Here is a 16950-nt window from a genome sequence, read left to right as displayed (position 1 = left end):
TAAACCCTTCTTGAAGTCAGGCCAAACCCTATTTATCAATCACATCCTTCGGCTAAACCACAAGAGTTCAAAGAACTCTATTAAGAGCAAGCATGGTTAGGCAAAATTTTTGGTCAAATATTGGTTTCCCTAGAAACCAAGATGAAACCATTGGCTAGTTTTGAAGTCACTGGTTTCTGCAAGTTACAATATGTCAAAATTTTTTGTCTTCAACACAACAATTCCAAGTTATGACCGAATTCAATGAATTGCCACCAACCTGGTTCCAGTAGTTTTGACTAATCTTGACCAACCCATCACAAGTCTTGTCCCAAAATCCTTCCTTTTGACCTGGTTTTGGCCAATCTTGGCCAATTCTCGGTTTCTGGCTGGTCAAAACCAGCCTTGAAACCGAGATTCTGATCTTTGAGAGCCAGGTTTAAAGCGTCAGTGTTGGGTGCATTGTAGGAGATATATCAAAATGTATCATATTGGAGATATGTATTGAATGGTGTAGAAATGTGCAAACATAATGGATTTGAGTTCAGATCCTTGTAAATGTTCATTGGCCTATATTCATGGATTTATAGCAAAATTACAGAATAAATAAGCACCCTTCAAAGAAAAGAAATCATTTTTTTTTTGGGGGGGGGAGGGAAAAAACTTTTTCCTGCAGCCCGGAAGCTTACCATGTTAACTTTATGAGAAAATAGAGGGTTTAAGTAGTTTGTATTGATTGAAGGAGCTAAAAGAGCTATGGACAGGCTTAAAATAACCATAACTGAGGTTATGAAGAATGATATACATGGTCTGGGTATTGGGCCAAGCATGACCTCAGATAGAGATTACTGAAGGGCAAGGATCCATGTTGTTGAGACCATGTAGCTGAGATTTTCCTTATTTCCTGGGCTGCTTTTTTCCTCTACTGACATTTGTCATTCTTTAGTCTTCATTTCTAATTCTCATCTCATTTCTTCATTTTTGTTGTTCAACCTTCTTACTTTTTGTGTCTCAATTTCCGCTACTTTCTTTTGATAGGATCGATTTAGCCGACCCAATTTAGTTGGGATAAAGCTGACTTTGTTGTTGTTGCTGTATTGATATGTATTGAGCCATGTTGACCAATCCATCTCAATATGCATCGATACATATTAAATTCCTTAAGATCTGGCAATAATGTACGTATCAAGCAGTTGTATTCTACTGGTCGATACAATTGATACATTATAATTTAAGATAGATGTGTTGGTTAGTGTTGCATCGACTGATTCAATGCAGTATGGAGTGATATTTTTACTCTGATTGAGAGACCAAAGTTCATAGTGTAAAGATTTTGCAGCCCATACAGATAAGTTTATCTGAATGTCCAAATATCTCCCATGTGGTAGATGAGATGGGTTCCAAATGTTCTGGATGCACTCCTAGTCTACTAGCCAAGTTTCAGCCAAAATGGAGTTCAACAAAAGTGTTGAAAATCTCTGGACTGCTAGATGGTGCATGAACATATATGGATGGCTGAAAGTTAGAAAGATGCCTGGACATACACAGGAGGGTATCAGTGTACTTGTTTCTAAAATCTTACATGCTGACAATATGGTTTGTAATTAGATGACTAATCCAACAGTCAGTTGGCCATGACAAACTGTCTATGTCGCTAAAAATTGTGGATGGGATTTTGTCAAAATTAAAGGATGCACCCAATCAGTTTAGCACCTCTCACCAACTCTCTCCACAAATATTTTTCAATGATCATTTAATAGGGGGAAGTTTTTTCTCACCTTCACCCCTTAGCACTAGCTTGTTATCAGCTTCTCAAGTTAAAGAAGTTGTCTTTGTTTTCTTGGAATGCACAATTTCATGAGAAATGCTATTACTCAAGACTGTTATGGGGTTTCCGAAACTCAGTAGTGATGGCATTTTTATGAAAAATTTATACCACTGGCTCCTGTGCCTCCTTTCATGTCTTGTAGTTGAAGCACGTTTGCATTATTTAAAGCTCAGTATTATTATGTATTTTCTAGTTCAATATGGTTGGTTACACCAGTTGATATGCCTTTCTATGTGGATAATCAGGTATCAAGCTGTAGCCTACATTGAAGCATCTGCATTCATATACCAAGATGGCAAGGTAGGTTCGAGTTGCTCTTCCTGCTTCATCCTCCTGGTACCGTTTTGGGAGCAGTTAGAGAACTATTACGTTGTGATTGTTCCTCTATACTTGTGGATTCCTAATCCTGCCCATTACACTTAAATTCATTTGTATTATAAAGTTTTTCCCTTTTGTTTTAGGAAATACGAGTCAGTTATTTATTTTATTGTTGTTGGCAGTTGGCACATAAGATTTTTTTCTTGCAAAAGTGGGAAAAATTACATCAGGACAATACAACAGATTGCTGTAGCCCTACCTTAGAAAAGAAGTATAATGAACAAATAGGGCAATGGCCAAGAGTCCATAAACAGGATTCTTCTGAATGAGGAAGAGCTGAGGAATAGCTGTTCCACCAGTTTTCCGTGTTTAATCCTTGGTTTGTCCAGGAGGAGTTCTTTTGGATGATTTATTTGCTTGGGTGTATCGTATGAAATATATAAGCATGAAAGCCAATATCGTAGCGTTTCTCTATTGGTGAGACCTAAGAAATTTTCATGCTGAGGTTTTATTGAACAGATGCCACTCTTACAGTGTTTATTTATCATTTCTCAGATTCTGATCGAGGTTGATCATCTTCAAGATGTACCAAGTCCATATGTACAAATTAAAGGAACAAACAAAGAAGTAGTGGCAGCTGCTGGTTCAGCACTCAGTCTGGATGGTTCATATACAACAAAAGTTTGTTTTGCATACCTCTACAATTTAATGTCTACATTTGCTCATCTTATTTGTATTTGTGCTCTTCTTGCTTTTTGATCCTAGTTATCCATTTTCCTGTACTTCGTAGAGTTATCTTCAAATTCTTCTAGAAAGTTTGCCACCTCTTGAGAGAAGCTCAGTCGGAATTCACAGTCAACAGGCAACAAGATTGCAGGAGCTAGTGGATTTTATTCAATCTCAGGTATGAGTGGTAGGGTTTTCTATTTGTTAGACAAACTGAAACAACCTTATTCGAAGTATCCAACTGTGCTTTTTCCTATCTTGGTCAAATTGTTCCAGGTCTGAAGTCTGGTTTGAGGACTAAGTAATAAGTAATGGTGTCCTTGTTAACTTTAAATAGTTGGTAGGAAATGTATATCAACAACCTTAGACTTATTTAAAAAGGTAACATTCCCACATGACTCCCCCACCCCCACTGCCGACCCCTGGGCATCCCAAAAATTTACATGTAGACTTTTCATATTTAGAGGACTGGAATTATAATAGTACCTTGCAGATAACACTGCTAATTTCAATGCATCACTGACCTGATAGTATAATGTGATTAAATAATATAACCTCCTGGGGGTGTTTCAGTATTTTGTTGTTTCCTTTGTTTATTTTTTTGTTTTATTGGTTGGGGAAGGTGGTGCCGGGAAAAGGTAAGACTTAAATTATCAATCAGCTTCAATTATAACGTTGGGTGGTGTCACATTGTTTGGATTCAATGCTATATTTTGATAAATTATCGGCAACTTCTTTATCCTTCTATATTATATTATATTTTCATAGCTTAAAATAAAAAATTTCCCTTCATCTAAGTAGCCATTCGACATGGTTCGTCTTGGAGAAGTTGGTTATTGCTTAACTAAGGCTGTGCTTGGGTTTAATGTATCAAAATTGAATATAGGCACTAAATAGCAACAACAGGTAGGGCATATTCACATATATTAAGTGTCTGCCGCTTTAATCCCCGCTTTATGGAGGGGCTGTTTCCTGATACTTGAGAGCAGCCATGCCATTGCTCCATGGGCTCTCTACCTATCAGAAACTAGTACAAATGAATCTGCATTTTCAGCAAGGAATGCCATGTGCACGCACACACCCCTCATATTAGCACTAATGTAACTTGTGTGCCACATGTGTTGGACAGGGCAATAGTGCAGCTTCAGAATCCTCACAAGGCAGGGATATTTCACCCATGGAAGGCGTAATTGAAGATATGCAGTCACGCATCAAGAGGCTTGAAAGATGGCATGCAATCAATACGGTACTACTGCATATACCTTGGCTTGGATAATAGATCACACACTTCCTCGTATGGATTATCACCATGTTGTTATTAACTGCCATTTTAAATGGTCTTATATCAACAGGTGTTGTGGACCTTTTTTATGTCTGCTTTTGTTGGGTACTCTCTCTACCAGAAGCGGCGCGAATAATTTCATTATGTATATCATCTTGTAACATTTCAAAAGGAAAACTTATACTACTTCCCCAACTAACCAATGAATATCAAGCCCCACTGCAGGGTACAGAAAAAGCACATTGTATCGGCCATTAGTTGAAAATGTCAATTGAGTTATTGTTCATAGCTAGCAATACCTGTTGTGTACTTTCATCCAAAGTTTATTTCCTTCCCATAATTTTTGGGTCCTTACCATGTTAACCACAGATTTAAGGCTTTGGAACCACAGCAGGGTTTAAAAATGTGATGAGGTTCCCAAGTACAAGGATCTGTCAAGCTGGAATCGGTTCCAGTTCTTGAATGCTCAAACAAATCGATAATAAATTTTGACTGGTCAATCTTCTCCTCTCCTTAATTTGGGTTTCTTCTTTGAACTAAACATACCAATTGACAAATCGCTAACTCCAGAATCTGGTTGGAGCCTCTGCATGTTCTCCAAGGAATTTTCAATGTTGGACACAGTTCCTACCTCTAAGCCATAGCCTATAAGGGTGCTGGGAGTTTATCAGATACCATAAATCTTCATCTATGTGGTTGATGTTGTCGCACCTCAAGCCAATGAATGGAGAGAGACAGAGAGAGAGAGACAGAGAGAGTATATGATTTGGATTTTGGAGTAACATCTGATGCGTGTGTCCCCATTCTCACCATGGAATCCACGAGACGCTTTTGGGGAGGTGATGATGGGATGGCACGCAAATTGATGCATTTGATGTGTTATTAATTACATATCCATGGCCAGGTGGTAGATTGGAATGAGGTATCTATCAGGTCCCAACGGTAAATAAATTGTCTCCAAACCCAACAGATTGTGTGTGAAAAGGCGACTCTACAGGTGTAGGTAGATCATCGTAAATGCCCCAATTCGCAATTTTTTTTGTCCCCTTCAATAAAACTGCAAAAAAAAAAGTTCTTTTTTCTCACTGAAAAAGGTCTTTCTCGACTAGAATTTGATAAAGCATCAGGTGCGAAAATTTGTTGGGGAGCGCCGATTTGTTATCCAGTGAACCAGGCGATATGGTGAAATTTGTCGTAATGATTGCTGAAATATTGATGCAGTGTTTGTACTTTACAGCAGTGTCGGGTTTGCCTCTATATCGACTAAGTTGGCTGGGCAAATGTAGAGCGATTGTGGCAGTATCTTCTCGAGATATCGCATAATTATTGCCAAAAATTCCGATAAATGGTAAGATATCGGCAATATTTTGCCAGTTCTCGATTCAACAAACTTAATACCAAAATTCGGCGAAATATTCCAAATGCACTGAAATTCGGTGATATTACGTACCCTCGAAGATTAAAAAAAATAAAAAGACGAGACCGACCCTCACGGCCTCACTTGCTTCCATGATAGATGGCTTACGCCTGAAGTTTGCCAGAGTCCTTACAAAGCCGACATAAAAATAAAATAGCATAAAAAGTAATTCTTTTTTTACGGAGAACAATTAAAAAATAGTTTACTAGAATTTGTTCTTATCGTAAACCTTTACATTTAGTATATGTTTGTTTTTTCACGAAGAAAAAGACATAAAATCCACGTCATCGATCTCCACCATCACTCCCTGGATCGTATTCCATTTCCACCCTTCGATCTCTACTTCTCTCTTCCACTATCAATCCTCTACACCTCATCTAGATTTTTTTACCTTTAATTCGAGACACACTTTCTTTCTCTCTCTCTCTCTCTCGCTCTCTCTCTCTTTCTCTCTCTGTCGCGCGCGCGTATGGAGTCGTCAGCATTGCCTCAGGAGAGCAACGGAACTGGAAGAGCTCCAGATAACATGAATTCTCCGGCGGCTCTTCGGGTTCCAAATGATATGAATCCACCGACCGTCCGTCCTGCTCCAATGACTGAAGTTGAAGCGTCATCTCTCGCACCTCGCTTGGATTTGTCCACCGCTCCTCTATCAATCACTGAAGCTGTTCAGGCGGTAATGGCAAACGCTGCCCCACCGACACAGAGCTCTGCCCCAAACCACCCGCCGTATGCAGAGGTATCTGCCTATGCATACTTCTTTTAGTTCTTTAATTATTTTATGAATGAATTGTTCTCAATTAACATCTTCGAGTTCATTTTCTGATCGGATCCCTAATTTTCGTTTCAGATGATTACTTCTGCAATTAGGGCTCTGAACGAAAGAAAGGGTTCGAGTAAGACTGCCATAAAGAAGTATATTGATTCGACCTACGCAAACCTTCCGTCTGCTCATGCATCGCTGTTAAGTACTCACCTGAAGAGGCTGAAAAATACGGGTGCTGTAGTCATGGTGAAACACTCTTACAAACTCCCCAAACCGAAGAAAATTACAGCTCCTGGTGTTTCTTCTTCTTCTGCTGCTGCTGCGGTGGCTGCGGCTCCCGGCGTTGCTTCTCTGTCGGTGCCGGAGAAGAGGGGCCGTGGAAGACCACCTAAATCCAATCCTGTCGGAACCGAGCTAGCGTTGCCTAAAAGACGACCTGGTCGTCCTATCAAGAACAGACCACTAGTTGTTGGATCTGAGGGCAAAAGGGGCCGTGGGCGCCCACCGAAATCCAAGCCCATTTTGGTTCTCGGTTCGAATGGGTTTGTTACTCAGCCCAAGCCCAAACGGCAACAGAAAAGGACCAGGCCCATCATAGATGTTACTCCGTCGTACGGTATTTTCCCGCCAAAGCAACCGAGGAAGTCACCGGCCGTCAGGATCTTTGTATCTGCCGACGGCGTCGGAAAAGGCTCTGTAATAACCGGCATTCCAAGATCTAGGGGTCGACCACGGAAGAACACTGTTCCAGCTTCTGGAGATGTGGGTGCAAGCCCAAGTGTACGTGTTGTAAGTAAGGGTAGTGGTAGACCTCGTGGTAGGCCCAAGAAAGTAATCGGTGGTGCTGCAGAAGCAGTGGCGGTGGCGCCTCTTGCTCCAGCACCTTCTACTGCTCCGGTTGGTGAGCCCTTTGCTAATGCTGTTGCATCGAGTGGTGTACAGAATAATACAGTGTTATCGCCTGAGAAAAGGGGAAGGGGTCGACCGCGTAAGGTTGATGGAGTTGGAATTCGAGCAAGACCGGTTGGGCAGCCTAAGAAGATAAAAAGGATTTCTCCGGTGAAGGCTGATGGAACGCCGAGAAGACCTGTTGGGCGGCCGAAGAAGATAAAATTGATTCCGACGGGATGGGAAGAAGCTGATGTGATTCCAAAAAGACCGGTTGGACGGCCTAAGGATGGAACGCCGAGAAGACCTGTTGGGCGGCCTAAGAAGATAAAATTGATTCCGACGGGATGGGAAGAAGCTGATGTAATACCAAAAAGACCGGTTGGACGGCCTAAGAAGGTAGATACGCCCTCAATGCCGGATACGACGGCGACGCCCTCAATGCCGGATACGACGGCGACGCCCTCAATGCCGGATACGACGGCGACGCCCGCAGTGCCGGAAACGACGGCGGCAACGCCGATGCTGGAATGAGACCTTCGGGTGTGTTTGGTACAAAGTTTCATCTTTTCTCCTTTTTTCGTTTTTATATACCTTTCTTTGCTAGTTCCGTTACTTGTGTGTGGACTGTGGAGGTGATTGATAAGATGATAGTTGAGGGAAGGGAGGGGTGGTTTGTTGTGATTATTTGGGGGGGAGTAGCTGAGGTGGGTCTCTCTGTATGTACTGTGGTCCTCCAATGTACATTAATCATATATTCGACACTAGGGTCAACACTTAAACTGAAAACATAATCAAACCTGAATTCTTGCTTCTCAGGTACTTAAGTTGTTTGTTTGGCTAGCACCATTTCATTGATTATTTATTAGTACAATCGTTGATAGTGGGGGAACTGGCATTGGTTGCTCTGTTGGGTAGTTTCTGGGGATTTATTGTCAGCTCTGCTTCTTGGGTACCAGAAGTGAGAAGATGATGCATCTCCGCCCTGATCCTGTATTTTGGTGCTTGAGGCTTTCCCTTGTGAAAGAACCCAGTTTGTTCTCACAAATTTGGTGCGCTTTATGAATTTTGGGGTAAAAGCACATTCATCAATAGAGATTTTTGTTTGTAATTTCCACTAAGTTCTTGGTTATCAAGTAGTTCAGTTGATTACTTGGTTGGTATCTAATTGATTCTGTAGTTTAATTCCGGAAGGAGGAACTGGGCAATGGTTGCTCCTGCAGGAATTTGACCAGCTTCAGTGGATCTCATTAGTTCTTTTTATTATTGTAAAGTCACCACTGTAATATGAGTCATGTACTCCTCTGATGCTTCAGTTCCTCTATGAGCGAATCCAGGTTGTTCCTGGAACCTTTATGAGTTGCATGGATTCTATGCAAGAGCATTGACATGCTTTCCGTACCAAATGGTAGACTATGAAGTTCTAATTAAATAGTGTTTTTGGCCCCAAATTTTTTTTTTAATATGTTTTATTTTAAAAAGGTAGACTATGAGTTGTTGTGTACACTTAGATATCCATTGCGATTTGTGTACAGACCATTGCATTAAAATTAAAATAGTTTTGTGTAATGGCATTAACTATTCTTTAGTAAGAACCATCATGTCACTATAAGCCTGTAATCAATCCAGCGTACTGTGCTCTACTGGTCTGGTATTCTATCCTTTTTATGTTGATTCTCTCTTAAGTTCTCCCTCAACAGGACTCATTGTCATTCTCAGAAGTCCATCTCGAAGCATTTGAGCCTTTCATTTGAAAAATGGGAACACCGAACACCTATACTCAGGCCTTAATTGGTCGACTAGCGTATCTTCCTTTCTTTTCTTTTGTTGTTTTTTTTTTTATTTTAGAAGTTAGCATCATTGTTTTTTTGGTAGAAAGAAGCTAGCATCATTTGATGATTCTTAATATACTACATTCCCAGACCAATGTCAACCCAATTATAAACTACATTATCATCTTGTACTACTTGTGGGTGCACTCTCATAGATGTGGAAGTAACCGAAGCCTTTATCTTGAAAAATAAATATATATATAGAATAAAAACAAACCTAAAGCGTTACTGCATAACAAGTAACAACCAACCTCAACCCACCGCCCCACCCAAAAAAAAAAAGAAAAAGAAAAACATTAGTTATTGCTTTGAAACCATCATCAAACCTGGAAGGTGGAGTTGCCTTTACAGGGATTAATTAAAAACTCTATGAATAGAATACAAAGATGGGGGCAACTGTTTTATTATCTTACTTTGAGATGTGATATCTGAAACCAATGGCGGTGGACTCATGAGTGCCAATACATTTACAGGAGCCTCAAAATGAATTCATGCCACGAAACCATCTCTTTGAACTCATCAATAGATAGAATGCAAGTCAAAAACCTCTGTTATCTTCCGTCAAAAGGGAAGGGAAGGTGGAAATAGATCATCTATACAATCAAAAAGGGAGGATCTTACAACAGTAACACAGTGGTTTTTTTTTTTTTGGGGGGGGGTGGTGGTACATAATCAGGTCAAGGACCCAAGGAAAAAACAAACAAGTGACTGAAGGCTACAAGTTTCACAATCCACCAGAAGAATATCTTTCAAGCCTTGGAGGACATCCTGAGAAAGTATCGTTAGTTTTAATTGATAAAATTCTATTTGGAAAGGCATAAAATGGTTTTTTTTTTTATAAGAAGAAAAGTTTTCATTAAATTAAAAGCACTTATAGCCATAATTTTGAGTTGCATTACCTGTTCCTATTAGTTTGGAATCAGATAGTGCTAACCTTTCAAACAAACCTTGGAGCATTGGGGATGAGAAATTGTCAAATATTATATGTTTGGTTGTCTTAACAACCTTAATTAACATAGCTATATGGTGTAAAGGTCATGTTCCAAAATTTGGTTTTGGTAACAGATTTGGGAGCTCTTATAAGTTGCACCAAATTTCTTGTATCCCAATCCCTTGTGTTGCTGTCTTATCCGTCCCATATTGTATTCCAAAAAGAGCTGTTTCTAGCTTGTCCAGTATCTACACGGTTCCAAAATCGATGGACTGTATATGTCCATTCCTGTGCATCTCAATGCTCCATTCTGCCATCCTTAGGTGCTGGTTAAATACTCCTGCACATATTAATACAATATTATTAGGTTTTAGGATGATATTGCACCAATTTAAATTCTGAAAGGTTGGGTTTTCTACATTTGGGGTTGGAGAATTATGAATTGTAATTTCATATTTCTGTGGTTTAAGATTTGCTATCCAGTGATTCAGGCTATTTAACACCTTAATAGGGTTAGGAATTTTTTGCTAAAAAACTTTAAGATTTCTAGAAAGGCATAAGATGGTTTGTTTGGAACCTATTGCTTCTCTCTCTCTCTCTCTCTCTCTCTCTCTCTCTCTCTCTCTCTCTCTCTCTCTCTCTCTCTCTCTCTCTCTCTCTCTTCTTGCACGCTTGGTACCGTGTCTCATTATTATTTTCCTCTTGCTTGCGTCTTGGCGTTACCATCCCTTGCTGAATCCGGATCATCACCCCTGACGGGGACGGGTTTACCACCACATATTCGGTGGGACCCATAGGTAAAAAAATAAAAGAACCCTCCCATCACCCAACCCCTGGGTCCCCCTGTAGCTGATCCGGACTCTCCCTTGCTTCTCTTTTGCTACCTAAGCATGTAGGTTGACACGTATTGATAGGGTTAGGGGTATTTTAATAATATTCCTAGACATGGGGTACCAGAACTTTGAAATTGCTTGAGTCATGCGCATTGAATGTGCATGACGACCAAGTGAGATTTTACCGTTGAATTTCAATGGTCAAGATCAAAATCCCGACCAAGATTTCGATCCAACCGACCAAAATAATTAGCTTGACAGTAGACTCAAGCACTGTCCCCCAACTTCCATTTTAATTCCGGAAGGAGGAACTGAGCAATGGTTCCTCTGCAGGGATTTGACCAGCTTGAGTGGATCTCATTATTTGTTGTAAAGGAGTCTGGATCAGCGACCCCAACGAAGAGCACAAAGTGCTCCCAGACGCTTCCTAACCACAAAGATCAGTGGGGCCTACGGTAAAAATACTTTTAGAAAAAATTAAAAAAATTCATCAGTGGACCTACTGGTTGGTTTTTGTGGTCGGAAAACCATGGGGACCGGACGGGGAGGTGATCCGGATTCGTTGTAAAGCCACCACTCTAATGAGTGCTGTACTCCTCTGGTGCTTCAGGTTCCTCTACGTGCGAATCCAGGTTGTTCTTGGAACCTTTTTGAGTTGTATGGATTCTATGCAAGAGCATTAACATTGCTTTCCGTACCAAAAGGTTGACTATGAAGTTCTAATAAAGTAGTGTTTAATTTTAAAGGTAGACACTAGACGGTAGACTATCGGTGGTTTTTTCCTTTTTTTTTTGGTATAAGCATGGGTTGTTGTGTACACTTAGATATCCATTGCGATTTGAGAACAGACCATTGCATTAAAAATTGTTTGTGTAATGGTTACTAACTATTCTTTATTAAGAACCATCATGTCGCTATAAGCCTGTAATCAATCCAGCGTACTGTGCTTTAGTATTATATTCATTTTATGTTGATTCTCTCTAAGATCTTCCTCAGTAGCACTCATTGTCATTCTCAGAAGTCCATCTCGGAGCATTTAAGCCTTTCATTTGAAAATTGAAACAAAATTGAAACACCTATATACTCAGGCCTTAATTGCTCGACTAGCATCTCTTGCTATACTCATTCTTTATAATTGCTCGACTAGCATCTCTTGCTATACTCATTCTTTCTTTTGTTTTCTCTTTCTTCGCTGCAGAGTTTCCATAGCTGAAACACAGAAAAAATCCTAACAAACTCATGTAGAACACTTGAATTATAATTTGGAACCAAATCGGACAAAGACTGGACATCTGACAAGGTCACTCGATCGGACCCAGGAAGGCTGGTTGATTGGGCTTACCAGGGCTGGTCGACCGCCCCTAGTCAACCATCCATGAGCTGCGAACAAATTGGACCTCTCTTGCTCCATTTCAAGACTCCCAAAGTTTTGGGGATTTCGGAGCTGCAGTAGAACAATAATAATGCTCCAAAAACACTCCCCAAACATTAAACAAGGTCTCCTAACATAAATCCCCAAATGTGTTGACAAAGAGTTTCCTGCAAGTGTCTCTGAGATGGCAAATCGAACTCAAATGGGGAAACAACACAAATCACTATTCAATGGGTTTGGGAGACATGATGATAATCGTTAATCAACAGTCGATTTCATAAACTACCACAACCACCACCATCAATGCCATCTCCCATAATAAATATACCAACAAATTTGATGGCAAAGGAGAAATGAAGGTTTTCTTACCTCCTTGTGCCTTTGTCCTTGCGATTCGTGTTTCGACAAGTCCAGATTTGAAAGGATTCCTTCGCTCCCCAAGCTCTTCTCTTCTCCCAAGCTCTCAGCCTCCAAGAACATACAATATTTGTTGGTGAGACAAAAGAACAATAAAATATGGTTTCTAACATCGAAATTTTGAAATTGCACTTTTCTGGGTAGGGGCCATCAACCAACTGGACCAACAGCCTCCAGGAGACCACCCCTATAACTTCTTCATACGAAAGTGGTTTCTGTAGGGCTTTGGCTAGGAGACTCTCCTAAATGTGCTTGACTTAATGGTAATATTTACCTAGGCATTGGGGTCTTCTAACCTTGATTTTCATGCATGCCAAATCCATCTTTCTAAACTATCCGGGTTGGCTTTCTCTCTCCTTCCAAAATTATTTATGGTGGCTAGGTCATCCCATTTATTATCCGTGTCCATGGATTTAACTCCCGAACCCATGGCCTCAACTTGGATGGCCCACAGTTGTCTTCTATTGGCAATTTAAGTTCTTGGACCTGAAATGAAGGGTTATCGGGTTAGGATTCTAGGGGATTTCACAAATGCTCTCCCTTCTCTCTTCTCTCCTATTATACTTGATAATGAGACTACCCTTGATCCTTTTCAATGTCTAGCAACTCCTGTGTTAAATCTTGATTTAGGGCTTGTTGATTTGTTTGCTATTGTAGAACCTTTTGTTGCCCAACAACAAGTTAATGAGCAAAGAAAATAAGATGGGTCCTCTTTAAATCAATTTGGGGATAAGCAACACTAGAGGTCTAAGCCTTCTTCAGATCCAAGCCCCTCAAAACTCAATTTATCAATGATGGTGTGAAACACCAGGTATTATCATAAGCAAAATTCATCAGCAAAAATAAAAACTTGATTTTTTCCTTGATAATTTTGGTAATGATGTTTCATCCCTATCTGGAGAGTTATTTTGGTGTTACACTTTACCCCTTGTGTGAGTATGATGCAATGATGAATGAATGCTCAAAGGAAGGAACGCACCACTAATGAAGTACCAATGGCCTTCAATCACTCCAACCTTTACTCCAATAAGTTTGCTTGACAACTTTGGAATGTCCTTCAAAGTTGATTGAAGTTGGAAGCCAAGTAATCAATGTTTGTTCACCAGTTTGAGAGCTTGAGAGTTGTGAGGTAGTAAATACTCAATAGGCAAGGTAGAAGCTCTCAAATGGGGTTGGTTGGGCTTATAAAGATGACATTTAATTGCTTGGCCCAACCTCCCAACGGATAGAATTTTTCTTCCTGTTTTCAGTCCAGACGATCGTCCATCTAAATCAGCTAGAGCTTTGTCTCAAAAATAGCCTTTTAAAAAAAGCGATTGGGCTTAAGTCAGAACTAGACGGACGTCCGTCTAGCTTGTTGTAGCACAGAGTGCACAGTTAGGTGCATATAGAGACTTGATTGGGTTTTTTGTATTTCTAGCCAACCCTAAGCCTCATAAACTCTTTTGATATGTCCTAGGTCAGTCTAGTGACGTGATATGCGTATAATTTAGTGTGATTACATATGAGTGCATATAGACCTGTAAATTGATAGCCGAAATCCGCCTCCGAATTCGCATTCGTATTCGTTTAAGGGTATCCGTATCCAAAAATTTTCTTACCGGAAAATATCTGTATCCGTCCGCTAAGCAACCGGATTCGGATTCGGATAATGGCTTATCGGATCGGATAATATTCCGGATAAAGTAAGGAATTTTTCATTTTTTCTTTAAAAATAGATGATAATCGGATTCGGATACCGGTTATCGGATTCGGATAGCGGTATTCAGTAATCGGAAATTAGAAATTTATAACAAAAAATGTAAAAAAAGTGACAATTATCGGATATTTTATCGGATCGAATTATTATCGGATATCCGATAAAGTTTCGGATTCGGATTCGGATGCCTTCTCTTAATTTTTGCCGGATTCGGATACTGGTGTATCCGAGCTAAATCCGGTCCGTTTACAGGCCTAAGTGCATGTGGAGGTGTCCTAAGTTCTAAATTTATTTAAGTCCTGATCTTGACTTGATTTTCGCATCTTCTTGTGCTTTGACCTTGATGTTCATCTTGACCTTAGTTCCTTGTCCAAGTTTACTTGATCTTGTCTTGGGCTTGAGCATTCGATGAGTTTGGTCCAATAAGTTGGATTTGGTCAACTTGCTTTCGTAATGAGCTAGACAATCACAACTTAATATAGACATTGGTAATTCGTGTTTGTTATCATCAAAACTAATGGAGGCTAATGTGGCAATGCTGACATGACACTTCCCAACAACCCTATTAGCCCGAACTGGGCCTAGACCGATCTCAACCCAATTTTTTCAACCCAAAGGGTCGGCTTATGTTAAAATTAGTTAGCCTTGACATGGTCAAGTCTGTTTGGGTTTAGCCCTGCCCCGCTCAGCCATACCCAACCCTATGTTAGTTTAATTAAATAAAAAGTATATTTAAGTTGACTTTAAACAATTGAGTATCCCACTAACTCCAAATATCTAAATACTTCTATGAATTCCATATTCCCACGTAGTATACGCTCTTCAATTTCATCTTCCAACTGTAGCTCAAGAGGCTCCAAGTCTTAGATTTCTTAGTCTGCTCTTTAACTCAAATGGTAGAAAGCCATAGTCTCTATTTGGACGAGTTCTATTTCAAACGGATTTGTAATAACCCTTATATTCTTAACCTAGAATCCGAATTGCAAGTCCAAGTACCCAAGCTCTTGCCGAAAGAAGCTATGGACCATCCGGATTTAAGCCCAAGATTCTGCCTCAGAGCCTATGGATCCGGATATTGTTGGTGAGGAACATGCCTTATTGGGAACCAGAAGAAGATCCAGTCGAAACCCGGATGGTTTGGGTAGGTGGATATCCAGTGCAAGAAATGTTGAGTTGGAAGATGTCCATAAGCGAGGTAAGAACCCTCCACATATTGGTTAAGGTTGTAGCAAAGCTAGGGACCAACCGAAAGTGTAGAATGCCTATTTTCAATACTAGGGGCGGTTGCTTAAGGTGGTCGATTGGCCAAGCAATTGCCACCCTTGGTGGTTGATTGGAAAATTTCGCTGAAAAACCCTAATTTGCCCTTGACACCTTATTTAAAATCTTCCACGACTTAATTTCATATTATTTTATTCCTAAAGGCTGTGTGGACTATGAAGAGTCAAAGAACACATGATTGGTGAAAGAAAGCCTCTTTTCACGAAGAATCTTTTGAGTTTTCTTTGACTTTCGGATCCTAACTAGAAGTAAGTTTAACCACTCTCTTAATCTATTGAATTTCACATTATTTGTCACATCCACCCAGAGGGTGTCCATTTACCCGAATATCCAAGGGAGTGAACCATAGTCACAAGATCTGGTTTCAATCACATCACACACCATTCCACTTGATAACATAATCATGAGCGAGGATAACTCAAATGTTTAATATTAAAGGAATAAATATTAAAAGAAAACAAGGATCTCAAAAAAATAAGCAAAAGCAAGATTAACACTATCAAAACTTAGGGGGACCAATACCCCAACTGACCCATACCCTTGAAATTAATTCAGGAGAGGTTTCAGGGGTGGTTCTTCCCTTGGCTTTACTCCAACATTTAAACCACACTTAGGGGGGGGGGTTCTTACCTGGAATCTGGGACCTTCCAAACGTGCCACCATTGAACTCTTAATCCACCTTCCATATCCGTTAGCGTCTGAGTAAGATATTCTTCTAAACTTCAAGAATTCTCCAGCTTCATTATCTTCACCATCCACTTCCATTGGTTTAGGTTCCAATCCAATTTTCTCTATCTGGAATGGCACATAGTTGTCTTCTACTCGCACTTCGGGTTCTCAGACCTATAATATGGGTTTTCGGGTTAGGATCATAGGGGATTTAGCACGTTATTCAATACTTTTTTCGCTAAGTCAAGTATGGACACAATTGCATATGTAACTGAATTGCTTATTATGATGATTTGATATTTGTTCCAAGCCTGTTAGTGACTTTATATTGTGTTGTAATTATTGTTTTGCTTTGTTACTTAATGATTATAAATTGTGATTAATGATTAGTGTTCTTTACTTCTTTTGTGGAATGATGTTGGGTGATGTGACTATGAATTGGGGATTACCTGGCTTGGTACTCCTAGCTTGGGATATCAAGGGTTGTGGTATGGGACACTGCCTCTTGATGCCCCCAACATTATCATATTCGTTTCCTTCATGATTAGGAGGTCTAGATGCATGGTTAGGTTACCTTACACAATGCTACTCTTTCGGTAGGGGTATTGAAACCAAGTGACTTGTGTTAGCAATGACGTGGTCATGTGGGCGTCCAACATAAGTAATCAGTCCGTGAGGAGACACAATGGCCCACTGTTTATCATACAAATTA

At 40.1% G+C, this 16950-nt stretch overlaps 2 protein-coding genes across 3 annotated transcripts in view; both read left to right on the top strand.

Annotated features, from left to right (window-relative positions):
* The window catches only part of LOC149024861 (P-loop containing nucleoside triphosphate hydrolases superfamily protein), a 29975-nt gene extending 25293 nt beyond the window's left edge, over positions 1-4682 (top strand). For both annotated transcript variants that reach the window (XM_089145049.1, XM_089145048.1), the window contains exons 22-26: positions 2053-2107; positions 2681-2806; positions 2916-3029; positions 3981-4097; positions 4204-4682. In XM_089145049.1, coding sequence (XP_089001175.1) covers positions 2053-2107; positions 2681-2806; positions 2916-3029; positions 3981-4097; positions 4204-4269 — 478 coding nt within the window. In that variant the 3' untranslated portion in view covers positions 4270-4682. The remainder of the gene's footprint in view (positions 1-2052; positions 2108-2680; positions 2807-2915; positions 3030-3980; positions 4098-4203) is intronic.
* A 1258-nt stretch (positions 4683-5940) lies between these two features.
* On the top strand, positions 5941-9630 carry LOC149024860 (uncharacterized). Its single transcript, XM_089145047.1, has 2 exons — positions 5941-6289; positions 6401-9630. Exons 1-2 carry the CDS (start codon positions 6020-6022, stop codon positions 7736-7738), a joined length of 1608 nt encoding a protein of 535 aa, XP_089001173.1. The 5' UTR covers positions 5941-6019; the 3' UTR covers positions 7739-9630.
* Positions 9631-16950: the final 7320 nt, after the last annotated feature.

This window comes from Hakea prostrata, chromosome 2, assembly GCF_041222555.1.
Source record: "Hakea prostrata isolate BN-2017 chromosome 2, UWA_Hpros_2, whole genome shotgun sequence".
In the NCBI taxonomy this organism is placed as follows: domain Eukaryota; kingdom Viridiplantae; phylum Streptophyta; class Magnoliopsida; order Proteales; family Proteaceae; genus Hakea; species Hakea prostrata.
The sequence above is the reverse complement of the archived record's forward strand: the minus strand, read 5'-3'. Positions and strand labels throughout refer to the sequence as shown.